This window comes from Lepidochelys kempii, chromosome 11, assembly GCF_965140265.1.
Source record: "Lepidochelys kempii isolate rLepKem1 chromosome 11, rLepKem1.hap2, whole genome shotgun sequence".
Lineage (NCBI taxonomy): Eukaryota > Metazoa > Chordata > Testudines > Cheloniidae > Lepidochelys > Lepidochelys kempii.
In genome coordinates, this window is record NC_133266.1 from 43,213,043 (window position 1) to 43,240,479 (window position 27,437).

A 27,437-nucleotide genomic window follows, 5' to 3' on the forward strand; every position below is an offset into this window, starting at 1 on the left:
ATATTTCCGACCCTGAATTGTCATACTACAGCGTCGAGGTCTCCGATTTGAAGCTCACACCCAAATAGCTAGGGATTACCTTTCCCAGTTGAATTATCTGTGCCTATTTCCCCAAATATGTTTAGAGACATGCTTAGAAAGAGGGGATCGGAGGGGTTCTGTATGCGTGCGTTTTGCTTCAGTGGTAGGGGCTGGATTTCCAGCAGTGCGTAGGAGTCGCTACACAGACTGTGCATTCTCAGGTGATTAGCCTCTCTCTCTATTTACCCCATCTTGCCGTGGCAGAAAGAAAGATAAAAATGTAACATTTGTACAAATGCGTTGCTCATCTCTCGGTGCTGGGAGGCTCTTTGGAGGATCTTAGGAGTCTTTCCGAAGGGCTGATATAGATATAAGGACATTTCTACATTGCGTCACGTGACATAATTACCACTAGAATCAATCAAGATGAATTGCACGTCAGCACACGGTGGGGATTTTTTCTTAGTTGATCCTGTCCAAACCCTCTTGTGCAATAGATGGATCTTGTTCAATGCACTGAAGTCTCCTGGTTGCTTGCAATCGCAAAAAGGAAGACATGACTGAGTTTGACGATTGCAGCCACAGTGCATCCAATATGTATCTACCAGGGTGCGCTTATTACGTTTCACCTTCAGATTTCTCGACGAAACCCTCTTTTTTGTCGCAATCGTCTTCCTGTCAAATGACTTTTCCTTATTCTTCTAATTTACCTCATGTCCAACCTGTGCGAGAAGTGGCATTCAGGGAATACGGATTAGAGCGCAGCAAATGGCAGTATAGGGGCAGTTATGCTCCTTATTACTCAGCTGAGGAGGTTATGCATCGAGACTTTCTCCAGCCTGCTAACAGGAGGACGGAAATGTTATTCAAAACGGATCCTGTGTGCAGCCACCATGGACCCTCCGCCGCTGCCTCCAACTTCTACAACACGGTGGGAAGGAACGGCATTCTCCCGCAAGGATTTGACCAGTTTTATGAGACAGCCCATGGACCTCCATACCAACAGCAAGCAGAGAACGAGGGGGAAGCGGCCAAGAGCGACTTGAAACCTCAGAATAGCCCTTGTAGTAAAACACCTTCCAGCCAAGAGAAGAAAGTGACAACAGAAAACAGCGCCGGTTCCCCTTCTGGTGAGGCTGTTGCAGAGAAGAGCAACAGTTCAGGTAGGTATCAGTAGTAAATTGGGGGCAACCGTACAAGGCCAACACTTTGTCAAGCCGCATTTTATGTGCAATTTTATAAGCATCCAAAGGAGTTTATATATCCTATAAGATTTCCTTTACCGTTGTAAAGCGTGTTTACGATAGGAAACCAATTTACGTGGGCTTAAGGTATTTTTGGAGGAGGATATTAATTGTTATTAAATTGTTGATTTGGGAGGGGGCAGAGAGATTTCACAGCTATTATTCAAAGCACCCTTAATTATAGAGTCTAATATTTTCATTTGTTTAGGGGAGTAGTTTGAGAACCTTGGAATATTTCCAGCCAATTTAAACATCCTTCTGTACTGCTAGATAGGGTCTGTTTTAAGGGGAAGTTGGAAATGTCCACCTTTTGCAAAGTTACCCAGAAGGGAGGCGGGAGAGAGAGAAATCTCTCAGAATATTTCCTTAACTGTTAGGATGCTGCTTTCTAGTAAATGCGATATTGTGAATGTGTCTTATCTATCGTTATATGAAAGTGTTTATTGAAACAGCATAAAATCAGTTTATTTTGTCTTGAATTTCAGCAGTTCCCCAGCGATCAAGGAAAAAGCGATGTCCGTACACCAAATATCAGATAAGAGAACTGGAACGTGAGTTTTTCTTCAACGTGTACATAAACAAAGAAAAAAGACTGCAGTTGTCCAGAATGCTGAACCTCACTGATCGACAAGTTAAAATCTGGTTCCAGAATCGAAGGATGAAAGAAAAGAAACTGAACAGAGATCGACTTCAATATTTCACTGGAAACCCCTTGTTTTGAAAGAAAAGAAAATATCCCTATCTAACCTGCCATCAGAGTACACCAGGAAATTGGTTTACAGGACACATTCACCCTGCGGAACGCAAAGTTTCATTTTGTTGTTCAACTCTGGTGCCTCCAAACAATCAATGTCCACTGGCGATATCGGGGGCTTGGCGGAACGCGTCCCTCATAAGGGGAAGCTAGGGTAAATCCAAAAGTCCATTCTCCAATGTTTATCGCCCAAGGTGTTTGTTTTTTGGTTTTTTTTTTCTTTTCTTTTTATGATGACACCAATGAATCGGCGGTGTGTATGGTAGATTTTGCTTTTAAAAAAGAGGTTTTTTCCTCTTGGTTTTGATCTACGATAAGCCTTTCCTCCCTTAAATGAATGCAATTTATTTAAAAGATGGTAAATGTACATGGTGTGTGTGTGTGTGTGTGTGTGTGTGTGTGTTTCTATTGTCATATAAACGCATGGGCCACTGTCTTTTACATGTGAATAAATGGTTTCTAGTAAAGTTAAGGTTATATCTTCTGCTCACTTATGGATTTCCATCTCTGAACGATCAGAGTGTGTACTCGACTAGAGCCAAATTCAATTTAGTAACAATGGAGGAAGTTAAATCAAATTATTTTCAATGGGATATAAACGTTAGTTTAAATCTCTAACTTATTCTATATAAAACCTTCACTGTTATTCCCCTCAGTTTAAGGCAGCCCAAACATGGCTGTCTGAAGACCACCACTTCTGCTGGTACCACAATTACTATGAGCTATGAAAAACGCTTAATAGCTGTTCGGGCGTCTAAGGTTTGAGACAAGAATTCAAAGCTCAAATGGATGTTTACTAGCTGGGGAAGGATTGTCAGAATGGGAACCCTGAATGTTTCAAACAACAGGCAGCTGTAAACAATTGCAACTAGTTAAAACAAAGTTTAGCAAAAAAAAAAAAAAAAGTGAATATTTTCACCGTGTTTTTTTACCGATTCGTTCTGAGTTTCCTATATTTAATCACAGGAATGTAATCAGTTTCCCCAACTTAGTATAAAATAACTGGTCTTTGTCTTTATTTTGAAAGTAAAAGAATTTGGTGAAGGTCCCCTCTTCACTTCATGTAGTATGACCTGGCGAAGCTGTTTACAAAACCTTGAACTGTCTAGACAACACCATAAAAGCGGAGGTTCTAAACAGCTTAATTGGGTTATATTATACACCTTCTGGTGGGTGAAAAAGAGATTTCCGCAAAGTGCAATAAAGGAAAGGAGTGAGAAAAGAATCTGTCTTTTTTGAATAAAAAAATAATAGAAAAGTGGGTCTCATTACACTTGCACCCAGTAAACACAAAAGTACGGAAATAAGTCCGGAAAAGACAGAAAAACTAAAAAATATCTGATTAAATCGTAAGGAGGCATAGCTAAAAAAATAAAATTTTAAACTCTTTAGCAAGAAAAACATAAGTGTATGCCTTTGAACTTCCAAAATGTCAAGGTCATCACCTTTAACCTTTCTGAATAATTAGGCGCCTTAAGGTTCCTCTGTTATTTTCAACCACCACCCACTCTCTCTCTCTTTCTCTCTGTCTCCCGATCTCCTTCTCTCACACGCACATACATACACTCACCACACACGCACCCACACCCCCCCACACACACTAACTACTGCATGGCTAGCCTTATTAGCAAATGCATCATAACGCTAAGAAAATTCCAGCTGTCATGAATACTTTCCAATAACGCTATGTTCGGACAGGTCCCTAATGGAATCCGTCAGTTATGTTACAATGTCTTCTATTTTTCTTAATACTTATCTCGTGTCCAGAAAATGCAGGAAAGGCCATTCTTTCTATAACCGCGCCGAGTTAACATACTATATATAGAGCCGTGGAATGTAAAAAATAACTAGGTATTTCGGAGGAAAACAATATTTCCAGAGAATTCATTTTCAAATATATATTTTAATAGGAAACATCCTATCAAATGGAGAAACATGTAGCAATAGGAAATTATTAAAATAAATCATTTAACATTATCACAAAAATCGCACATCTCTTCCAGGTCTTAATCCATAGTGCAAGAATAAGTTATTTGATTTTCAGATCCCTATGGTGTATTTAATAAATTATCCAAGGGTAGGTGGTCCTTTAAAATGTTAAGGCACCGCAAAGATGATCACCAGAAACTAAATATACCGATATAATCATTGCCGAATTTTGCAAATATATTATATTTTAATGTCTATTTAAAAACAGAAATTAACCCCATTGTTGAATACACCTAAAAGCATCAAGGTTGAACGGAAAGCCAAAGAAGATAAATAAATTCACTTGTGCTTAGCCTCTGAATTCCACAGGAGGGCGCGCTCATGTTCTGTAATGCTTACAATTGTCCTGATGTTCAAGTCTATTTTCCTCTTAATAGTAATTGTACTACTAATAAAAAATCTAATATATAAGTAACGATAAGATTTCAGGGCTTTCGAAATGAGAAAATAAAGCATCAAAAAGATTTATTAAACAAATAACTCGTAACCGTGACATGCTCAAGGAATATGCCACTTGAAAAGAAAAATTTTGGTCGTAATCTTTTATAATACATACGAGGTTTAAAAATCCTATAATTTTAAGATAAATATGATATTCAGAATTCGTTCAGTATTGCGAAACTCTGTTTACTCTTTTTAGTGCAATCTTAACACCCAAAGAACAAAAGTTATATCAAAATATGTGTCTCCTTTTCAAAGCTTATCTGTAAAATATTATTGCAAGCCTGTCCCTAAAAAAGTGCAAACACAGCTATAACATAATTTTAGAGGTGTATGTAATTTAAACAAAAGACGGGCTTTTGATTCTGGATGTGCCTGTTTAGTATAAATGACAAAAAGGAAGAGTACATATTTTGAATATCGGAACATCACCTTCCCAAGGGATTGTTAAATAAAATCTCTCTCCTTATAATGCTGTAGAGAGCTATTAAAATGTAACTAAAAGGTTTGAAAATTAAGTATAACACGATACATGTCCTGGAAAATTTCCAGTGAATTTACATATTTCTTTTTTCCCCCAATAAGCACTTGTAAATAATAACACCAAAGATCAGTTAGTTTTTATCTGCTTGTTTGCAAAATTCATCTAAAACTAGCTAATGCATGATCTACTTGTTCAACTATATTCTCTATTTAACAAGCCCTATCCCCGTGAAAGAATTAGTTGACAGTTTGTCTGCGAGGTTTTTTAGAAGTTCATTGTTAACAGTTTCTTGGAAATAGCTTTGCCGTCTGTAATAAAATGACATTGTCCCATCTAAGATCATTGGAATCTTTGAAGAGAAAGGTAACGCTTATCAACAGAATCCAGAGCAAATCCTATCTCCCCCAACATTAATTTAGTTACTTAGTTCCAGAGGAATAAATACAGAAAAATCTTTTTGTTGATAGGTTGGTTGGTTTTAAAATTAACGTACTTCTTTTGAGATCTTGCCTCTTCACTCCATCTCTTGGCTTCTGTATGTTTTAGCCCTTCACATTTATACTAAGGCCATTCTTAACGAATATAAACTTGTGATTGAAATCATATATGTTGTTAATTAAATAATTAGATGAAGATTAAAATGTGGCTTTGTTCTTTTTTGAATCATCATGTAAATGTGATGATTCTGTGGATGGATAAGGGAGAGTATACTTTTTTTAAAACTGTCAGCGATTTCCCAATTTATTTTGTTTGGTCCTATCAGAACAACAAATAGAGTATTTCTGGTTAAAGAACAAATTGTCAGGAATTTATATATAGATAAAGGTACTTTCAAAATAAATAAGATTAGGGCGCATTCATTGGCCTATCTAAACGCTAAACGCTGATAACATCCAGATCACACTCTGAGTTTTGTACTTACGTGTACAAAGAAATATGGATTCACAATAGGCTAAGGTTTAAACCATGTGTGAATATCTTCGTAATACAGGGAATGCACCTATGTGTGATCACACAAGACACCAATATCACTATTGCAGGAAAAGCTAATGTGCAATTACAATTGTTTTATCAACAATAATACTCTTGAAATACATAATGGCATCGGTATATTTTTTAAAAGTTCCGACAATCCCAGCAAGAAAAACGTGACTCACGAAGAGAAGGCTAGTGTTACAATTACATTATTAAAAAAGAAAGGTCACGCTATTGTAGCCAATTATTATTTATTTTATTTTATTTTTGCTAAATAAAAATATTCTTCAATCGCAAAGCAATGTAATGGCGTGATATACAGTATATAGTTTGCATTTTTAGCGTCTCCCTACATTAATTGCTCAAATCGAAAGCAATGTTACTAAAGACTTCCTGGGTTTCCGGCTATTTTAAAGTTAGCTATTTCTCTCAATATCTTTTGCACTGATTAATACATCTGCAAAATATCTCTCCTTTTTCGTAACCGTTCTCCCATCCTACGCTAATAATCCGATACCAACATAGGAAATTGCAAGTAAGAATCGTTAGAACAGTTGGGGGAAAAATCAGATAACCTGTAATAACATTGGGTAGGGGAATGAAAATTAAACTTCACAGCAACGTCTTTTAACCTCGAATTTCTATTACTAATATTTATTAAGACTGAAAAGCATAAAGCCAACCTATATTTTATTACAAATAGTAATCTAGTATATATGGGCCCTTTTGAGGGACCCCCCTTGAAAATATCTCATTTATTGCACACTATTGATTTATTTATTAATGTTAATTACTTTATTCCATCTTAATATGATTTAAAAATAGTGACATTAAATACCCAGAGTGTAAGTAACCATTTCCCTAAAGACTACTGCACGTTTATTCAACTTCTATGGCAAACAAACTCCAACTTTCCTAACGTTCATTTGTCCAAATAACAGCTAGGCTACTTCATGTACGATTTTAAAAAGCCATGATTTATTATGATCAAATTGAGCTATTCGACATTCCTAAACTCAGTATTAAATAATAATAATTTGAACTACATATTCTGACATGTTATAATCATATTTTCACTTAAATCAAGGAAACATAATGTATAATCAGCAGCAGCAGAGTCAGCTCATTAAATAAAACAGACGCAGGAACGCAGAGCATTTAAGGATTAGGTTATTGTTTTAACTTTACCATTGGTCGAAATACACAGCAAACCTCTGGGATAATACTTCAGTAGGAATATTTCTGGGACACTCTTTTCTTAAAGAGTAAATACAGATTCCGAAAGGCCATTTGATGGGCATAAAATTCCTGATTAGATTTAACAGTCAAGTCTTAAACGGTGTCAAGGAAAATAGTATTTTGTTTCTTTAAACTCGGTGGGTTGTCAGGGCTGTTGTTCCAAAAGAGGAAATTGTTAGAAAGCAGGGGGGAAATCCCAGTCCGCAAACAGTGAGCATCGTGAACCCTACTGCAGTTTGTTCCTGAGCTCAGGCAAATCTTAGCAATGGCTCTGATAATGATCTTAAATATACACATAATCCCATTTTTTGTGCTAAATGCTCGGTGGCGATTAAACACACATGAAAAAGGCAGGGACGCATACAAAGACTTAGGGAGTGCAGAAAAATCTTAAAAGCAGCTCATATTATGAAGGTAATATTTAAACTCTCTGGCAACACTGAAGCTTTAGACTGAAGCTGTAAAAGACACTGGCTCTTAACCTGACAATGATGTTGTATTTGAACAGCTGCGATAAGGTTTTAAGGGGTCTGTCTCATTGCCACAGCGAGATTTTAAATAGGGTTATTGTTTCCAACAATGTAAAGTGTACGGAAAAGTGAAAAACATTCAAATACCAGGAACTCGTATAAAATTCAAATTCACTTTGCTGGAATATGCCATTTCAAAGTATGCTTTTGTGCAAAAGACAGAGTTTAAACTCCCTTTTATGTGTTGTTTGTTCTTAGATATCTGGACTTTTTAAAAACAGTGTTTTGATTATGTAAAGGCCCCAAATAAATAGCTAGCTGAACCTGAAACGGAATTTATCCACAAGTTCACGTTGTCTGTATGAAATTCCTTGACAGCACTATTCTTAAACGAGAACTGTTTGAGTTTGTAACTAGGCAAACATATAATGAATTGTTGCGCGATCAAATCTGATCTCTCGCAATTTTAAAAGTAATAGCTCTGGATGTAAATATAGTTACAAAGTGAGGAGGGAAACAACAAAACACATTTAAAATGTTGGAAAATAAAAGTCTAATTTGCCATGTAGGCAGTTATTGTTGCTTTCTGTGATTTTTTTAAATATTCATGCGGCATTTATTCTTCTGGGAAAAAAGAAGTGGCTTGAACAGTTGTAATAAACCTGAGTTTCTGTATGTTTTTAAATGAGCAATGCTACAGAAGAAGAAATGATCTTTATGGTGCTTTCAGTATCTAGGGCAAGTAATTTTTTATTTTATTTTTATCTTGTTTTATTTTGCATATGCAGAGAGAGCGAGAGCATTGTAAAACAATTTTAAGAGTCTAGGGTAACTCTACACTCATGTTATGATAAAAGTATAGCTTTTAATATTTGACGGTTTGTGTTAAAACAAAATTGACCTTCTTGGTTAGTAGCGAGGGGAAAAAATCAATAGTATAATTTTCAATAATTCATAACGGGAACGCCATTATGCTAAATCTTAACTATTAATCTTATCCTTTACAAAGTCTCGATTGATTTGTTAATAAAATATCTTCCCGTGTGTGGCAACAGAGGGTATAACTCTTTAAAAAGCTTCAGAAGCAAGAAAATTACCAAGTAGCCCAAGAATGTAGATGAGAATTTTATTGATCGCCCTGATTCTTCTTAATACGTATTAATAAATTCCACAACCTTTTGTACCTTTCGCTTGTCAGGAACCAATGCTTTTACAAAATCCATAAAAGGCAAACATATTTTTCTTTGCATAATAACCAAATGACACCTTCGGATTTCGCACATGGTTCAGCACATCCAGTTGTCTAAAACTTTTAAGGGTTTTTTTTTTTTTTTTTTTTTTGGTAATTAGTATTACTAGCATTAAGGAAAAGGGGGAGAAAGAGCCTTTCTCATATAGTGAGCTTTGGGGGCGGCTGCTCTGAGAGCACATTGCTTGCAAATAACTGTCTTCTGCACGAAACTGCACAGGGTCTTGAAGTAATGAGCGTCCATGCGGCCAGAAGAAACCACTTATTTTCGTACCAAAAAGAAAAAAAAAAAATTTGCACAACCTATGGGGGTTTCATTATGTCCATTACAGTGATTTTCCGGGGCGTTCTGTCCGCAAGGATCTGTTTCATGTTTGTCCCCATCTCCTTGGACCACGGGACAGTAAGCTGCCAGGAGTTCGGTGAATTCGGATTCAGCTTGTTTGTAATAAAACACAACTCAGAGAAATAAAGCCCCTTGTTTTAAATCAGCGCAGTGCGCCAGGGCTGCTTCGCAGGGCTCGGGCGCGGGGACGGCACTTTCCCCCTGGCGTTCTAGATGTCGCTGTTGACCACATTTCAGACGCAGCCCGGACCGTCCCGCGGAGCACGTGACTCGCGGGGAGGTAGCGGCTCAAGGCCATTTTCAAATCTCATTGGCTTGGTTGTCATGTGGTTGTGCAGAGGCATCCACAATTACACAGGGAATGTTTTCCTAGAGATGTCAGCCTACAAAGGACACAATCTCTCTTCTTCAAATTCCTCCCCAAAATGTCCTTTCCAAACAGCTCTCCTGCTGCTAACACCTTTTTAGTAGATTCTTTGATCAGTGCCTGTAGAAGTGACAGTTTTTATTCTAACAGCGCCAGCATGTATATGCCACCTAGCACAGACATTGGAACTTATGGAATGCAAACCTGTGGACTTCTACCGTCTCTGGCTAAAAGAGAAGTTAATCACCAAAATATGGGTATGAATGTACATCCTTATATACCTCAAGTAGACAGTTGGACAGATCCGAATAGGTCTTGTCGAATAGAGCAACCTGTTACACAGCAGGCACCCACTTGTTCCTTTGCTACAAATATTAAGGAAGAAAGCAATTGCTGCATGTATTCTGATAAGAGAACAAAACTAATTTCTTCAGACGTCCCTTCCTACCAGAGGTTGGTCTCTGAATCATGTCCCATTGAAAATCCCGAGGTTCCTGTCCCAGGATATTTTAGACTAAGCCAGACCTACGCCACTGGGAAAACCCAAGAGTACAATAATAGTCCTGAAACGAGTTCAACTGTAATGTTACAGTTAAACCCTCGCGGCAGCTCCAAACCGCAGATATCTTCTCAACTTCAGATGGAAAAGAAAATGAATGAAAATCCGAACAACCAAGACAACTCAGCTAAAGTCTCTCAAGTGGAAAGTCCAGAGCCAAAGTCCACTTTGCAAGATGAAAGGAGCTGCCTGGCTGAAGGCTCTGTGTCCAGCCCAGAAGTACAGGAGAAGGAAAGTAAAGGTCGGTATTATAAAGTTTAAACCGTAACGTGCTATAACTTGAACACGCCAGCATCGTAAAACACGGTGTAAAATACTAACAAGCATTACAGCCATAACATTTAATGATAAGGAGGAATCGGGCTGCAGGTGCTGTGTCTCTGAAGCTTTTAGAAGGGCAAAATGCTACACAAAAGATTGCAAATTCTTTTTTGATATTTACATATCCTCCTATGCAGATAGTCCTCTGTGCATGCGGAGAATATATATTTTATTCTTTGTAATAAATTACAGTATCAAAAATCAATGAAACACCTCAAAATAGCTCTAGAGCATGTACAATACGACCAATTCACCTTTTATCTTGTAATATTTTGGTCAACTATTTTCACTCAGTCTAACTGTGGTTTGATTGCATTGAAAGTTAATTATGATCCTATTAAAATAGAGGAGAAATGGGTGCTACAGAGCTGCATAAAGTTTTAAACAAACGTACAATGAAAACAGTAGCCCGCTATCTGTTTGATGAAAAGTGGACTATTTTGCAGTGGTGTTTTTGATAACCTTGGTTTTGTCTTTAAAAGTACAACATTATTTTGAAATGTATTTAAAAGATGAATGAGATAATTATTTGATTATATTTTCCTTTTAAAAGTGCACAATAGCCTTAATTTCGACCGGGGTATGGTGCAGTATCAAAACCGGGAGAGTTCCTCTTATAAAAATGTGCCTGGCAACCTTTAGGACAATTTTTATCCCAGTATGTGCATAGAAATTCTATGTGTAACATTTATTTAACAATTAAAGTATAGCTTTATCCGGGACAATTTTCTTTCTAATGGAAAAATTCTAAAAGGAAAATTTAAAAAATCCGTGGTATAAGGTGTTAATTTGAAAATTATCCTTTTAGTTAAGAAAAATGCCCATATCTGCTTCTGTACCTCTTTGTGTAATTCAACATATGATATACAGGAATCTGGTAGAAAATATATTGCATCAATACTTTGTAACTGAGAGATTTTCTTACTAAATGTCTCATAAGACTTGTATTGTCATGTGCAACCCAGATCCGTTAAAATTTTACCATTGTACTGATGGCAGGTTAAATAGTGTTCAAATGTTATATACTAGTTGAAAACTTAGGATATAATTTTCAAAAGAGCCCCAAAATTCCAAACGGTAGTGAATCATTTTATCTGAACTATTTACCTTGAGTCTGGCAACAATTAAACATCTGTTCCAGTGCACACACCTCATACGAGCAATGTTTAATACCAACATTTAACATATCTGCCAGACACTATAGATGAGGGTTCATGGCCAAGGGTACACTTTGCCAGCCTGAGGTATTTTTGATTTTTCTTCTTCTTCTTCTTCTTCTTCTTCTTCTTCTTCTTTGATTTTGATAGAGGAAATCAAGTCTGATACGCCAACAAGCAATTGGTTAACTGCAAAGAGTGGCAGAAAGAAGAGGTGTCCTTATACTAAACATCAAACACTGGAATTAGAAAAAGAGTTCTTATTCAATATGTATCTCACTCGAGAGCGCCGCCTAGAGATCAGTAAGAGCGTGAACCTCACTGACAGGCAGGTCAAGATTTGGTTTCAAAACCGCAGAATGAAGCTTAAGAAGATGAGCAGGGAGAACCGAATCCGAGAACTGACCGCTAATCTGACCTTCTCTTAAACCGTAAACCTGGGGGTTGAAACAGTGAGAACTGGGTACAGCACCGCCAGTTGCAAAATGCAGGAGAGACTTTGAAAAAAAAACCTTCATTTTTCATTTTTTTCTGATAGAATGTGACTTTTCGTCATTCATTTAGTGCTGCAAGTGAATATGTATTACTATGATAAGTATATATATATAAAAACCTAGCACGTGTAATTTATTTTTTTCTCATCGTAATGCAGGGTAACTATGATTGAATATTATCATTTGGTCTTAACTTATTGGAACTGTCGAACATCCAAACAATGTGACTTTTTCATGTTTTTTCTAAAAAAATGGTATTTATGTCGGGGCTAATATACGAGCCATAACATTTTGAACACATTCAATACTTTAAGGGGGAAAAACTTTTGGGAAAAAAGCACATTAAAATGTAACTATTCTATCAAATGAACTTAGAAATTGTCCTTCATAAAATGGAATAGTTAATTCTTCTCCATTGTAGACATTTTCTTGTGGTGCATATGTGGTATAGTAGTCGTACAACAGCAATATGTTCTTCTTGTGCATGTTCTATTCGCATGTATAATGCAATAAAGTCTGTAAACTACTGCGGTTCCTTTGGTTTTCTAAAAAATGTTTAAAAGTGCAGATTCAGGTTGGTATCCTGATCCTGCCTTATCAGCAGTTGGTTGGATTGATGTAGCTTCTTTTCTTGTTTCTTCTCTTTTGTGTGTGTGGTTTTATTTGGGGGGGGGTGAGAAATGATATAAACCTAATTATTTTATAATTGTGACTGTAAACAAATGATTAATTGGTAAAATGTTGTGTAATCGTTCGCAGTTTGAAAAGTGAATGCAAAAGGGATAGTAAAATATTATGGCATAAACTGGACATCCTCATTCAATCAACTCATAAATGGTAAGTGATAAAAAAATCTCTAGTACAAGCTGTCAGCAATCTGTGTGTCGTTTTATTTGACATTAGGGTGTTGATTTAAAAAATAACAGTCATTGTGTACCTATAATGTGTAGAGTTTGATTTCTTGTCCTCGTTTGCTTTTAAAAATGCAACATACAAAATCCACAGATATGGGTACAGAAAAACATCATGAAGCTCTTGGTGAGCTCAAGAGCTTTAAGAGCATTGTGGAAGAGAAACAATTCTCTTAGATATCTGGCAAGGATGGGTTTTTTCTACTAGCAATGCTCACAACGGTGCACACTAAAGTACGACAACCTATTCAGACCTACTTTTGTTATTCTGCACCATTTTTGTTTGCTCGGAAGATCGTTTTATTTCACGCAATTCCATTTTTATAACATATATGAAGCTAATAAAGTTCACGACTCTTAACGATACATAGCTGGAAAATGTTATTAACAGCCACTTTATCTTGCAAACTGGGGGAGGGGGAAGAGGAGGGAATGAAATGCTAAACAGAACTGTAAATGGCTTGCAAATGAACATGACTCCACATTGAAGTCCAAATGCTTGAACATACTTTCACCTTCTAACAATCCTGGAAAGAAACGTGTGGATACTGTCTACTCTCGAAAAACAGCATTCAGACAAAAAAACACCCCCTCTCTACCCATTCAGTTTCCAAAGCAAGAGATAAGCTCCGAGATATTTTAAATGTTTTCTTCCTTAATGACACGATTACAGTTCATATTACAATTGGTGATATCAAATTTTCCTCCCTTGTCTCGGGTATATAGTTTAGATATACTGGGCTGCAAACAATTAGTAACATACTATATTTTCCTCAAGCCAGAGAACAAACATTTTGATGCTAAAGACGCAGATAGTATTCACGTATGATGTTTTTATCCTGGTTTCAAAATATCCACACTAAAACCAAGGTTCTCCATCAGTTTAAATAAGAAATATATTTGAACCTCTATTTACTTTCTTCTCCTTTCGCGTAAAAGTTCTCAATACATCGCCAAAGAAGTTTCAGTAGCGGAAATGCAATTAGCTGGCTACAAACCAAGTTTTCACATGTATGAAAAAAATGTTCATTTAAATCTTCCTGATTAATCAGTTTATATTTATTAATAATTAAGTGTAATATCTTAACATGAAACAAGTTGTGTATACGGAAAATAAAATTTCAGCATGCAAATGCAAAGGAAGAAGACAGCCATAAATCATTAAATAAACAGGAATTTCAGTCCCTTCCTTATATTTGTCAGTGCGTAGGAATTGCTTTCCTGTATGGTGTTATGTTATATTCTCAACGAGTACTGTTGTGGGTTATGGACTAACTATGTGCATTTTCTTCAGATTCAAATACGTCCATCTTCAGTATGTCTGAAGGAACAGAAATGTGCAGAAGAATATGGGTAATTTAGTTTTAAATACTAACCAAATATTCTTTTAGTTGGTGAAGCACACACGGTTCAGAAGAACCCATCTAGGGATGAGAAGTAAATAAAGGGGATTCTCCGTCTCCAACTATTTTTGGAGGTGGGGGAATAACAGCCAGATGCCTTTTGCATATGCTTGGTAGGAATGTAGTAGAAGGGGCTGTGCATTAGACTCTAAATAGGAAAACCTTGTCTATCAATAGTGCAATGTCTCTCCTGCTGACGTAGAATTGTTTTCAAATGTGCTTTTATTTATAGTTGTAATGTACTTGTAAGAGATTTCGTTGGATAACGTTTGCCGATAGTTCATTAGCCAAATTGTGACGAGGCTACAATTGATGATACAATAACGTTTGCCATGTTGGAACATCCGAGCCCCGAAGTTTAACAAATACAGGGGCATGTGTTCAGGAGCGAGTCAGTTGTACAGGGAGACACAGGTTTTGCTGTCCCATCAGTCCGTTTTATTAGGGACACATTAATCTATAATCAAATCCACCTCATAAAATTTTTATGGAAAGGCATAAAATCATTACGGAGGTCTTCCACCTGTTTTAAAACAACACAGTGGGCATCTCTCTCTCTCTCTCTCTCTCTCTCTCTTTCTCTTTTTTTAAAAGTCCCTTAAATAGAAACTTTATTTAAAAGACGGAGGAATACAGCCACATGCTTTGAAATATGGAAGTCACCACAATGTGCTTTTACTGTAACGTTTTCCTGTTTTATGAGCAGTCGTATACTCGGAGCGCTGGGATGTGGTTTGATTTTACAAGCAAGAATCTCCCCTTTCCCAGCGGGTTCTCTCGGCAGATTTCAGTTTAATTCGGAAGCCCGGGCTGCTGGGTTTATTTAAACACCCTGCGTCTCACTGATTAAGAAATGAATGGCAGAAATCACTCCAAGGAAGTGAAGAAATAGTTCCCGGCTGTCTCATTCTTGTGCTGCTGGCTCGGGCCACGCCCGCTTGGGATCCTGCTGGGACACAGGCGCAGCTGTCTCCCGGTGGGCTCCTTCCGGGCCGTACAGTTACAGTTTGGATTTAATTGTCTGTTGTTGTTATTGTTGTTGACGATTTTTTTTTAATCACAGCAGCCCCAGTTTAGCGGATTGATTTACTAGTAGTATTGGTAAATATGATCACGTGGGCTCCACAACCAATGGTTGAGGGTTGCAGTCTGCAAAATACTACGATTGTTCTCAGGGAGGGCATCATACACAGTTAACAGAGTAACCTTTTATATGACTAAGAGGGGAACCTAAAAATGTCGTCTAGTGGCACCATAAGTAACTATTATGTCGATTCTCTCATAGGCCATGAAAGCGAAGAAGTTTACGGGAGTAGATTCGTCCAGGCAGGTCACAGTGCGTCCTCCAGGCCATCAGGTGTTGCAGAGAGTTCAGATTTTTCTTCCTGTAGCTTTGCACCAAAATCCACCGTGTTCTCCACTTCTTGGTCCACGGTCCATCCGCAGCCGTCTGCGGCAATGACAGGGATCTACCATCCCTACATGCACCAGCCCCACTTAGGGGCAGCCGAGACTGGCAGATACGTGCGCTCCTGGATAGAGCCCTTCCCCGGCTTCCCCAGCAGCAGCTCCAGCTCCTCCAACGGGCGCCACTACGGGATAAAGCCTGAAACGGGAGCAGCTGCCTCCTCTTCCTCCTCCTCCTCCTCCTCCTCCACCTCCAAAAGGACTGAGTGCTCCTCGTCCCGAGAGTCTCAAGGGATCAGTGTGCCCGAGTACACGTGCAATTCCTTCCTGCAGGAGACCCGGGAGAAGACGGCTACTTGCAGCCCTAAGGAGCCTCCAGGCTGCAGCCACAACCCCAGCCCGAGCAGCGATCTGAAGGAAGAGAAGCAACAGCAACTTGACCCAAGTAAGTAAAAAAGAAATTGCCCCTTTGATTTATTGCCGAAACCTGTAAGGCTCCAATGTGCAAAACTGATAGTTTTACTAACCTATAAAAACGTCTAGACGCCTACCCTAGCGCAAGCAGCAACAAGCACCCATAAAAGACTCCACATAACCACCTACCATCAAGACATGATTTGTACAGTAAACAGACTGGGGTATTAAGGCTTTTATGATAATTCCTACAAAGTTGTGAAGAGTCCATCCTTCGTTAAATTTAACGACCTTTCTTCCCTCACCCCCGTCTCCCCCTTCTCCCTATATACCTCCCTTTTTCCAGATAATCCGGCAGCAAACTGGATCCACGCTCGTTCAACGAGGAAAAAGCGTTGTCCCTATACAAAGTACCAAACTCTGGAACTGGAAAAAGAATTCCTCTTTAACATGTACCTGACTCGGGACCGCCGTTACGAAGTAGCTAGGATTTTAAATCTCACAGAGAGACAGGTCAAAATATGGTTTCAGAACAGAAGAATGAAAATGAAAAAGATGAACAAGGAGAAAGGAAATAAAGGAGACTAACCCCCGGGGGTAGACACGCATTCTTCTTCTTATTATTATTATTATTATCGTTCCCCCTCCAGCACCAGATGCGTTTTTGCAGAACTTTATATCAATCTGATCTTTGAGGTAGAAGGGGAAATGTGATCTATGTCAGGTTTTTTTTTTTGGGGGGGGGGAATTCTGTCTTGCTCGCCAATGTGTTTATGAAAGTTGCTTCATTTCCCTCTCTCCCTTTCCCCAAACTGTTTGGTTCATGATATTGTGAGTGAACGTTAGCTTTGGGACCTTAGTGTTAAATGTTTTACGTGTTTCTTAAAATGTTATGTAGTGTAGATAGTCACTTTGCCAAAATAAAGGTAAAGGACATAAGTATAATTATGATAATAAATATATATATTGAAGTACACTTGTTTAAATCAATAGCAGTATTGTGTTGTTCATGACATTAAAATAATCTATTACCAAAACCTCTGTTTTCAGTCCTGAATTTTGTCCTTTGCATTCGGTGCCAGAGTGAGGCAATGAGAACATTCTTCTTCTTCTTCTTCTTCTTCTTCTTCTTCTTCTTCTTCTTCTTCTTCTTCTTCTTCTTCTTCTTCTTCAGTGCACTATTAGGCGATTGTGTCATACCTGAAGCAGTTTTCAATAGGCCTAACATTTACTGATGCCTTGGATAGCTGGAGTTCTGAATATTAGTATATGTTGTATCAGCCATCACATGTTTCTAACTAAAGACCTGTTGTAATTATTGTCAGTTATTCCATAATAAACTCCTACTAGATCAAATGAAATCACTGCAATTATATGGCAACCCGTGTGCGTTCCTCTTCTTTTGGCACCGCATAATTAGCCGCAATCATATGAAAACAACAAATGCACTATTTTCTCAGTGTCTGGTATATGCCCCAATAAGCATTTTTATATATAATACTGGTTAATTTATCGTTAACGCGAGGCTTTAAAAAGGCAGTAGAGACTCTGAGCTCTCGGTTATTTCGTACACAGGAATTTTGGAAAGAAGATTGCTGCCCACTCTAGCTCCAAATGAAAACTACTTCAACACAGATACTAACTCAGCCTTATATTTGTAGTTACCGAGATAAAAAAAGATTCATAATGTTTCTACTATAGTCAGCAACCGCCTTCTCTAAAAGTTAATCGCAAGGGGGTTTGGCTTAAATTATATATTGTAGATATGCCTGCATCATTTTTCAGAAAACACGTTATACACAAATTGTCTTTCAAAAATCAGTAAAGTTTCACAGGTGACCTCTTGGAGTAAACTAGGAAATATTTGGAGCTCCAAAGCCAAATATTTACGATACCTAATTAATTATTTTTTTGCCATTTTAATCTCTGCGCTGTTTAATCTGAACACTAATAGATTCAGAATGGATTAATGCCACTTCCAGGTTATCAACTGGAGGAGAGGGGGAGAGTATGTAGCAACACATCTCATGCCTTCAGCATTTATAAACACACAGGACTTTATCAAGATAATTAAGATGAAGTTCATTGTAAAAGAACCTTGCTTTGTTTAAAGAGCAACCATTAAAATGAAGGATCTGCAAATGTTTATGAGCAGTTGTTTAAGATTAAGGAAAGAGTTGCAGAGACCTGGTACTTAACGTTTTTACCTCTGGAAAAAAAGTGGAAAGGCAGATAGTGCTAAGAAAAGGTGTTGCATTGCTTCCCCATTCATTGTCAACCCTATACCTATAATTCTTTTAAAGCAGGAAGAACCGAGGTATAATAAAACCATTGAGATGGCTAGACGTCTGGACCTAATGAGTTTACGATACGCTATGGCGCTTTTCTTTGAAACTATCTTATTTTGATGTTTGCGGTTGTTAGAAGAAAACAAAAATACAGACAAAACTCGGTCTTAAAATCTGGACTATAAATTGCAATATGTCACCATTGGGCCAAGACAACACAGTCAAGAAAAGACACTCAGGTCGAAAAGTTAACAGAGGTTTTAACATGTAATTTATTGTTAAATTATATTTGTAGAAGTGTTAGATGGTGATCAATGCTGTTGCGAATAGGTACATATTTTTGAAAGTAGCCGTTTTTACTGGCTGATCTAAGACGCAAGCTGTATTACTGCAATCGGGACGCTTCATGGCATTGATTCCATTACCTATGCTGGGAAGAAACTGCAATCAAACTAAGGCGATATAGATAGAACCTGATTTTAATATTTGCCAGTCGAAATGGCAGGGTTGAAGTTGTCCTGTGTTTTTTGTTTTGTTTTTTTTTTGCGTTGTATTTATGTATATTTATTTCCAAATGGTCTGAGGAAAATGAAGGCGTTTCGAGCCACTGGGTAGCCTACAACTTCCATTTAAACAAGGTGCTGTCTGTGTCCAGCGACACGACATTTTAGTTCCTATAGGCTGACTGCTTTAAGAATGAAATATAAGAACTGTACTATATACCAATCAGTTAAGTGGAATGTTCGGTGTATTTGAGATAAACAATTGGCTGGATGGTGAAAGGAATAGTCTTTACTTAAGTTTACAGTTACAAAAATAATTAAATCAAAAGCAAGTTCAAAAATTCTGAACCTGAAAATACCAAACATCTAGTATTAGTGATGTAAGATGTCAAGTAACAGGACCAAAAATGGGAGAGCAACGGTCTTCAACATTTAAGCCCTTAGACGTCTTTATTGGCTGCTTTGTCTAAAGAAGACACTTAATTTTACCCGTGCTTAATTATAGCACGGGTAAAAATGGAAAGACTACTATAAATGTGTTAAAAGATACGGTATTATAAACTATGAATAAAAAGCTTTTTGTGACTAAAGGTATAGAATTCAACCCACTCTATTTCTCAGTGTAAAGAGTGCTGTTCTCTACATTCCTTTGGTTTTGTATGCCTTGCTTAGATAACTTTAGATGTTGAACGTGAAAGATAAGAGCTGCTATTTATATAATTCATGGAAGCCAGAGTTAAAACGAGTAAACTACTTTTAAATCAAGGTAGAGTAAGTATAGATAGAGAGAAGTTAAAGCGATTTGGTTGCTGATCACAATTTCAGTTGACCACTAGAGAGCGCTGTTGCTCCATTTTATGATTCTTGAGACGCCACTGCTTCTGGCTTTCGTGCAGAATGTATTTTTATTAAAATATAGACATTCCGACTTTTAATCATGAATTGTACATTTGTAATCCAAATTAAACAAGTGTAACTGTTCTTTACTATGATCTAAATGGATAACTTAGAAAAACCTTGCGCAATCAGCAGTTTTGAGATGACAGAAAGATTCTCGCAGATTACACCTTATATGGCACAATATTTAATTATATGAAGCCATAAATATATAAACAGCTATGTTTTTTTCCAGGAGGTTTCAGTTCATTGTATTATATTTAAGTTATGACAATAAACACAATGATAAAATCCTTTACTTATAAGTTGTTCCCTGGAAAAAAAATAAAAGCAAGAAGTAATGCCGGCTTATTGGGCCTATTGTCGAAAAATGCTCCCTGTATTTTCTAGGATTTGTTACTGAAACTATAAAATACTTGAAGCTCTTTATGGATATTAAGCAAAAGTCTTGTGCATTCTTTCGATTAATTTACAGATTTCAGGAGTATGAACATAAACCTTATAAAGACCAAGGGTAAAAAGAAGGTAAGAAGTTAAGTTTGAACGATATTTCCCATTGTGATCTCTTCCTTGTGTTTTACAAACAAGACTGAGGTTTATTAAGGTCAGAACTGGTATATGTTTCATTAAGATAAAACATATACCTAATTTTTCTCTGAGTGATCATCTGTGCATAATAATATTTATGGCTTCAGGGGAAAAAAACCTACAAATTTTATAGAGAATAAAACACATTTATTTTAAAGAACAGTTAGGGACGTAACAGACGGATACACTGTTATGAAATAATATATTGCTATATTTCACAGGCAATCTCTAGATGTATTCCTACACCCAATTAGCATAGCAAGGAAAATAAGGTCTGTCTCCATAGCCATACATTTCCATCTCACAAAAGGAATCAATAGGACAATATTTTAGGGATTGACTCCGCTCCCAGTTGCGCTGGTGTAAATCCTAAACGGTGTAGCTCTTCTAAATTTTGGAATTTACCCTGCAAATCAAGTGTGCAGCCTTTTTCACACAAGAAGTATGCGTTCTCATAAGTAAGAGCGGCTCCATGGAATTGGGATTTGCAGGATCGAGACCTACACTTGTAGAATAAGCAGTTCAGTATGTTTTTCGAACACACATACTCAGCTGAACACAAGATACTTGTTAGAAGCAATTACAGATTAGAAACCATAACACCAACAATAATTTGCGTACATATCCTTTAAAACAACTGAGCTGGAAAATAAATTCTCCGGAATAACATTGTATATTTTATGACATTCTATTTCTTCCTTTCCGCTGAAAGATGTCTTAACGTGTTTTATGTTAAACTGGATATTCTGTCTCGGGTTTTTATGCATAGACAAGTTCATTTTGTGGAAGTTACCGCATGTTACCTACATAAACAGAAAAAAAATGGATGTTTATTGGACACAATAACATAAGGGAGAAGTATGTGTGTGAGAGAGACAGTGAAAGATGGGAAAGGATTCTGGAGTCTCTTTTATGTAACCACAAATATTTTTTTCGATTCGCAACAGACTGTCACACATGGCTCTGAGTGGATCTATATAATATTTCACCTAAACGTTATTGTATGTTTAAAACAGGACTTTGAGATCATATTCATGTTTATCCTATAAACTGACTTTTATTTAACGAAACTCTTTTGCCAAAATATGGGAAAATCGGGGGTCGATTCCGCACCGCTTGAAACCAGTGGGAGTTTGACCAATGTGGGAAGTGGATCAGACTCTCAAGTCTTTGTTTGAATTGAATTTAAAGACAGAATCACTAAATTCGTAGGGAGGGACCTGAATAATCCCCGGTATTTCTTTGCCCAAATAACAGATTAATAACGCAGAGCTTCAGGTGTGGAACGTTGGAACAAACATTGACCAGCCTCTATACTCTATGAATTATTTGGGGGAGTGCTATGGCCTGTGTTATACAACAGGTCAGACTAGATGGCCAGGATGGGCCCTTCTGGCCTTGGAATCTATGAATCTCCCTTGGCATTCTGCTGAAGTGAATTCAGAGAGAGCAGCGTGTACTGTACACCGAGAAATGCAAATGGCCTACAAGCCTTCCTTCCCTGGCCCCTGAGAACCTTCCTACCCTATTTCTTATTCCATCCCCAAGCGATGCTAATGCTCACCCACACATTCTTCTTTTCTTTTTTCTTTCTCCTTTTTTTTTCCCCCTTCGCTAATGACGTTCACCCAGGGTGAAATGATGGAAAGTATATTCATAGGCATGATTTCCATTCAGTATCAATTAACCTGGGAGTCGCAGCCATGCGTGCACTGCGTCAAGGGTAACCGTGCATCTCATTTCCAATCTATCTGCTGGCTTAGACAATGGCCTGATTCCTGCGGAGGACACCGGGGCCTTTCTCTGTTGCGTGGGTTTACCTGTAGAACAGTTATCTCCCTGTTGCATTGCCAGCGGAGACGGATGGACGGCTATAGCTCCAGATGATCAGCCCGTCCCTGAGCATGTTATTTTGCTTCTCCGGGTTAGGTGCCTTCCCTCGCTTCCCCAGGTCTCCCCTTTGGTTCCCTTGTCCCGTGTATTAGACAGGCCTGCGCGTTGCACGTTAGCCCTACCATTGAATTTGGAAGAGGCACATTAGCCCTTGGCAGAGCTGCCTGTTTATGGCAGGCGTGGGTGTCTCTGTGTCTCAGGGCAGGCGTCTGGCCCGCAGCGCGCTCAGCCATTGGATCAACCCGCCCCGCAGTTATCTGGGGCCGATCTCGGCCTGCTCCGCGGGGTTTTAAATATGCGCTTTCCGAGCACACCCCGGGGGTGCAGGTGGCGGGGGCTAGGAGGGGGGTATTTGCGCTGTGCCTCGGGAGCGGGACGTGCCAAGCCAGGCCGAGGCTCCCCCTGCCCGGGAGCGCGTGTGCGTGTGTGTGGGGCCGCGGTGTGTGCCTGATAGGAAACCGTAAAAGCAGCGAGGCAGGTCATTCGGGGAGCGAGTCCGTCCCAGCCCGGGCACCGCCGCCGCGCAGAGCAGCAGCCGGACGGCAGCGGCGCCGCCAGCAGCGCGGAGCGGAGCGGAGCGGGCCGGGGGCGGCCGCGGCAGCCCCTCCCGGGGCCTGGGCCCCCTGCGCCGCCGCCTGCTGCTGTGCTGGCCGCGGGCCCCCTCCCCCGGCCGCGGGCAGCGCCCATGAGCTCCTACTTTGTCAACCCGCTGTACGCCAAGTACAAGGCGGCGGCGGCGGCCGCGGCGGCGGCGGCGGCGGCGGGCGAGCCCCTGGGCCCTGCGTACTACGACTGCCCTTTTGCGCCCGAGGTGAGCGGCCGCCACGCCGCCGCCGCCACCGCCCTGCTGTACGGGACCAGCGCGGCCGCCGCCGCGGGCTTCCAGCCGCACCCCGGGCCCGGCGGCGGGGGCCCAGACTATTACCTGCCGGCCGGGGGGAGCCCCGCGGCTGCCTACCAGCCGCCTCCTCCCCCTGCTCCCGCGCCGCCTCCTCCTGCCCCCTGCGGCGGGATTACCTGTCACGGGGAGCCCGCGAAATTTTACGGATACGATAATTTACAGAGACAGCAGCTTTTTACGACCCAGCAAGAGGCCGAGCTGGTACAATATCCTGACTGTAAATCGTCCAGTGCTAATATTGGCGAGGAACCAGACCACTTAAATCAGAGCTCGTCTCCCGCTCCAATGTTCCCCTGGATGAGACCGCAAGGTTGGACGCAGGCAAAAACAATTTGCTTCCATCTCACGTCTGAGTTCTAAACTTCTTTTCCTTCTCTCTCCTCCTCCTCCTCTCCCTCTTCCTGTCTCTGCGGCTCTGTGTGTGCTGGAACCGCGCTGGGGTTTGAGAATAAAGTAACACAGCGAGGAAACCAAAGTCTGTGCAGTAGATGCAGGAGACACCAGGGTAGCCTTAAACTCTCTGCTCATAGGCATAGGGCGTAAATCCCATGAATACAGGTACACCCGTGTCAAAAAAGCTCTGTGCTTAAATGTAAATACTGGGTATGTTTTTCCAGAGATCAGATCATAAAGTAAGACAGTAAATTCTGATGTGTAATGAAAGCAGAGTAGTGTAAGAAATGTCTACAGCTATTTTTCTGTACCCTTGTACACAACTCCATATCTAAATAGCCACATATCTGTATGTATTCGTTGTATGCACCTAGATAGTCTCCCAGCTGTATGCTTATGTCTAGATGAACAGACACATATAAGAGCCCAGGGCAATGAGCTCTTTGTTTTGAAAAATGCTGTGTTTTTGTTTTAATCAGCAGCGCCTGGTAGGAGGAGAGGAAGACAAACATACAGTCGTTTCCAGACGCTAGAGCTGGAAAAGGAATTTCTGTTTAACCCTTATCTGACAAGGAAGAGAAGGATTGAGGTATCCCACGCGCTAGGACTCACCGAGAGGCAGGTAAAGATCTGGTTTCAGAACAGGAGGATGAAATGGAAAAAAGAAAACAACAAAGACAAATTCCCAGCTTCCAGACAGGAGGGAAAGGAAGGGGAGGCCAAAAAGGAAGCACATGATCTGGAAGAAGACAGAGCTGAAGGCCAGACGAATTAAGTTTTGCCTTTAAACATTAATAAAAGACTATTGAAAATAACGATCCACGCATGCTGGGAAACACGGCCGGTTTTCTTTGCTGTAAAGGTCCTTACCTGTGTTTCAGGCTATCCTGTGTCTTTAGGCTTGACGTTTCTGTACTTTTGTTTTTTGTTTTGTTTTTACTGTATCAGGCCCAATCTCTAGATCACTTATTCTTATTTACATGGAAATTTGATACCGAATATGTAGCAATATATTTTGATTGTAATTTTCCAAAGTTTAAAAGATGGTGATTACTGTCAGCGACATAAACTTCCTAATGATAAGTACCAATAAGCGAGACATATAAAATGCTTTATTAATCAGAACAAGTGCACTTGTACTATTTTAAACTTTTTCCTATATTATGTTGAGTAAGTTAAAGAAATCTAATAATTTTGAAGAAATTATCTTATTAAAATATTTACCTTCTATTATTGATATTGATTAAAATAAACATAATTTTATTCAAATGTAATACTTACCCGTTTTCTTATCTCCCTTTTGTAATTCATTGGCTCGATAACCTTCTGGAGGTCTGCAATTAGGGTAACTTTTTTCCTTTCATCGTTTCTCACTATATATGGTATAGCTGGGAGAGCTTAAGTCGAAGACTTAAGGAGCACAGCCGAAAAACGGCATTCTTTTAGACAAAGAACAGGTGACCTGAAGTCTACGGAAACTGCGATAGCCACAAGATTGTTGTTGTTTTGGTTGTTATTTGTTTTTAAATAGGCTTTATCTTGTTCTGGCTGAGTCAATTGAAGCTTGTCATTGATTTCAATGGTAGCAGACTTTTACTTTTTTGCCATAGTTAATTTGAGAGAGAGAACTTTGTGACAATTAAATCGTCTATTGAATTAATACTTGAAAGGCCGATGATATAATTCAGAAGGCCTGTTCCTGCATTTCTTTGATACTTAGTCTCTTGAAGTCATTGGGCATTTGGGGTGCACAGGTAATGCAGGATCTGGTCCATGCCCATTAACTCTCCAACACTGCTACTGTTTCACAGTTACTTAGAAACCATTCATCTCACCATGAATTTTCCTCGTATTTTCATTTTCAGCTGCTGTTGTAATTTTCATGAATTGCATGTTATTGGTCTATTTACCTTTTACAATATTTGTTTATTGCAGGGTCGCCATATTTATTTGTGTTACCCGTGTGGGCCTAGTAAAATCATTTGATCCATCTTGATTTTTTTTTTTTCCCCAGTGGTGCAGGTCCATATGTCTTCATACTGTTATTCTTGAAAACAGCAATGCCTCTTGCAAATGAATATTGTGATCAGAACTCAAAATAGTAGAACACATCTCTGACTATTTCATAAAATGTAGATCGCTTTAGTTAGGCATGTACTGTCTGCATTTCCACAATAATAGGTCTTTGTAATACTACAGAACATCAACGTCAGCAGGGTAATAAAGTTTATTTCCATTTTTTCATTTAGTAAGAAGGGGAATTTGTATAAACATATATATGATACTGCTAAATGACAATCCAGTTTTAATTAAGAGTTTTCAGGTTTCAAAAATCTTATCCATCAACTATTTCAGTCTCTGGCACATAACCGCACGATGCTATTGGACAGGTATACTTTTATTTTATCTTTAAAGGAAAACGCAGCCAAACACAGGACTCCTATCCTGCTAAACCTCACTCATCTGAGTATTCTTTACTCACATGAGTACTCTTGTGTCTACTAGGTTTGGAAGCATGAATAAAAGCTACTCAAGTAAGTAAATCTTTGCAGGATCCGGCCCTAGACCAGTGCAGATCGAGATAAGCACAAACGAAAAGGGAAAGGCCCTTTTAACCCCTAAACAAAGCTACCTGTATATTTCTGATTTTTGGTTTTCTCTCATTTCGTGTGGGGCTGTTTGAAAAAAAAAAACCCTTGGGGATTGGTATCGTGTAGTCTCATTAATCCTGAAATTTAGAAATATAAAACAGCCCAGAGGAAAATGCTTATATTTAGAACAGGCGATGTGAAGGGATCTCTCCAAAAAGGCGTAAGGTCCCCAGGATCTCATAAGAAAAGTATACCATGCTACTTGTGTTTTTGCTTGAGAGACAGTTGCAAACTTGATCAAAAAGCAAGTCCCCCTGCTTTAGTATAATGCTTCGATATCTTTTTGTTCTGATAGAGAAAATACTATTTTTCTCCCCCAGGCATGATATTTCTCATGATCTGATCGGACCAAGTGAAAATAATCCTTGTCTTCTGAAGATTTCTATTTCATAGTCTCCATCAAGATTTTGCTTAGAACCTTCTTCTCCTCCCCACAGTCCCTCCCACATTACATGAATTATGTTTCGTGCAAAGAAACCACAGGAACGCACTCAGTGGTGCAACAAATGGCTTCCCGCTCTTAAATTATCTAGTTGATAAACAAACGTGTCCTCGCGGAAGCAGAAATCTAAAATTGTGTAAATACCAGTTGCCTGTAATGTATACTGGGGTGGGGGGGGAGGGTGTAGGGGGGTTTTGAAATGGCCCACACTTCAGCCCAATTTGTGTGCAGCCCTGCGCTGCGCTGTTTGCTTAGACCAAACTGCTAGTTCAGACAAGCCCCGATCCTGCTCCCTTTGATTCAGTGGTGCAGGATCCGCCAGGAGTGAGAACTGTATTAGTGGGACAACTTCCAATCTCAGTTGCTTCGCTGAAAATCCACAAAAAGAAAAGGAGTACTTGTGGCACCTTAGAGACTAACCAATTTATTTGAGCGTAAGCTTTCGTGAGCTACAGCTCACTTCATCGGATGCTCACGAAAGCTTATGCTTAAATAAATTGGTTAGTCTCTGAGGTGCCACAAGTCCTCCTTTTCTTTTTGCGAATACAGACTAACACGGCTGCTGCTCTGAAACCTGAAAATCCATAGTAATTCAACTGAACGCAGTGCAGTTTTCCCGGATTTGACACGATCTAA

The 27,437-nt window shown here is 39.1% G+C and overlaps 4 protein-coding genes across 7 annotated transcripts; all 4 read left to right on the top strand.

The window, feature by feature from the left end:
• The first annotated feature begins 522 nt into the window (after window positions 1-522).
• On the top strand, window positions 523-2,578 carry HOXD11 (homeobox D11). 2 transcript variants are annotated; one of them, XM_073304755.1, is made up of 2 exons: window positions 523-1,184; window positions 1,751-2,578. In XM_073304755.1, the coding sequence occupies exons 1-2, from the start codon at window positions 578-580 to the stop codon at window positions 1,984-1,986; spliced, it is 843 nt and encodes a 280-aa protein (XP_073160856.1). In that variant the 5' UTR covers window positions 523-577; the 3' UTR covers window positions 1,987-2,578. The 2 variants fall into 2 exon arrangements, with proteins under 2 accessions (XP_073160856.1, XP_073160857.1); XM_073304756.1 differs by having other exon boundaries at window positions 1,754-2,578.
• A 7,044-nt stretch (window positions 2,579-9,622) lies between these two features.
• Window positions 9,623-12,751, top strand: HOXD10 (homeobox D10). The gene is made up of 2 exons (XM_073305935.1): window positions 9,623-10,379; window positions 11,767-12,751. The coding sequence occupies exons 1-2, from the start codon at window positions 9,638-9,640 to the stop codon at window positions 12,042-12,044; spliced, it is 1,020 nt and encodes a 339-aa protein (XP_073162036.1). The 5' UTR covers window positions 9,623-9,637; the 3' UTR covers window positions 12,045-12,751.
• A 1,433-nt stretch (window positions 12,752-14,184) lies between these two features.
• On the top strand, window positions 14,185-17,251 carry HOXD9 (homeobox D9). 2 transcript variants are annotated; one of them, XM_073305937.1, is made up of 3 exons: window positions 14,185-14,374; window positions 15,710-16,276; window positions 16,592-17,250. In XM_073305937.1, exons 1-3 carry the CDS (start codon window positions 14,371-14,373, stop codon window positions 16,831-16,833), a joined length of 813 nt encoding a protein of 270 aa, XP_073162038.1. In that variant the 5' UTR covers window positions 14,185-14,370; the 3' UTR covers window positions 16,834-17,250. The 2 variants fall into 2 exon arrangements, with proteins under 2 accessions (XP_073162038.1, XP_073162037.1); XM_073305936.1 differs by lacking the exon at window positions 14,185-14,374 and having other exon boundaries at window positions 15,191-16,276; window positions 16,592-17,251.
• Window positions 17,252-22,465: 5,214 nt separating this feature from the next.
• HOXD8 (homeobox D8) lies at window positions 22,466-25,952 on the top strand. 2 transcript variants are annotated; one of them, XM_073305947.1, is made up of 2 exons: window positions 22,466-23,625; window positions 24,191-25,952. In XM_073305947.1, exons 1-2 carry the CDS (start codon window positions 23,100-23,102, stop codon window positions 24,481-24,483), a joined length of 819 nt encoding a protein of 272 aa, XP_073162048.1. In that variant the 5' UTR covers window positions 22,466-23,099; the 3' UTR covers window positions 24,484-25,952. The 2 variants fall into 2 exon arrangements, with proteins under 2 accessions (XP_073162048.1, XP_073162047.1); XM_073305946.1 differs by having other exon boundaries at window positions 22,470-23,625; window positions 24,188-25,952.
• The last annotated feature ends 1,485 nt before the right edge of the window (window positions 25,953-27,437 follow it).

What these genes read in the sequence shown, in the direction of transcription:
- HOXD10 (XM_073305935.1), top strand. Translation starts at nt 9,638, where the DNA reads ATGTCCTTTCCAAACAGCTCTCCTGCTGCTAACACCTTTTTAGTAGAT. An exon ending in ACAGGAGAAGGAAAGTAAAG is followed by an intron (nt 10,380 to 11,766) that starts GTCGGTATTATA and finishes TGATTTTGATAG; the next exon opens with AGGAAATCAAGTCTGATACG.
- HOXD9 (XM_073305936.1), top strand. Translation starts at nt 15,661, where the DNA reads ATGTCGTCTAGTGGCACCATAAGTAACTATTATGTCGATTCTCTCATA. An exon ending in GCAACAGCAACTTGACCCAA is followed by an intron (nt 16,277 to 16,591) that starts GTAAGTAAAAAA and finishes CCCTTTTTCCAG; the next exon opens with ATAATCCGGCAGCAAACTGG.
- HOXD8 (XM_073305946.1), top strand. Translation starts at nt 23,100, where the DNA reads ATGAGCTCCTACTTTGTCAACCCGCTGTACGCCAAGTACAAGGCGGCG. An exon ending in CCCCTGGATGAGACCGCAAG is followed by an intron (nt 23,626 to 24,187) that starts GTTGGACGCAGG and finishes TGTTTTAATCAG; the next exon opens with CAGCGCCTGGTAGGAGGAGA.
- HOXD11 (XM_073304755.1), top strand. Translation starts at nt 578, where the DNA reads ATGACTGAGTTTGACGATTGCAGCCACAGTGCATCCAATATGTATCTA. An exon ending in AGAGAAGAGCAACAGTTCAG is followed by an intron (nt 1,185 to 1,750) that starts GTAGGTATCAGT and finishes CTTGAATTTCAG; the next exon opens with CAGTTCCCCAGCGATCAAGG.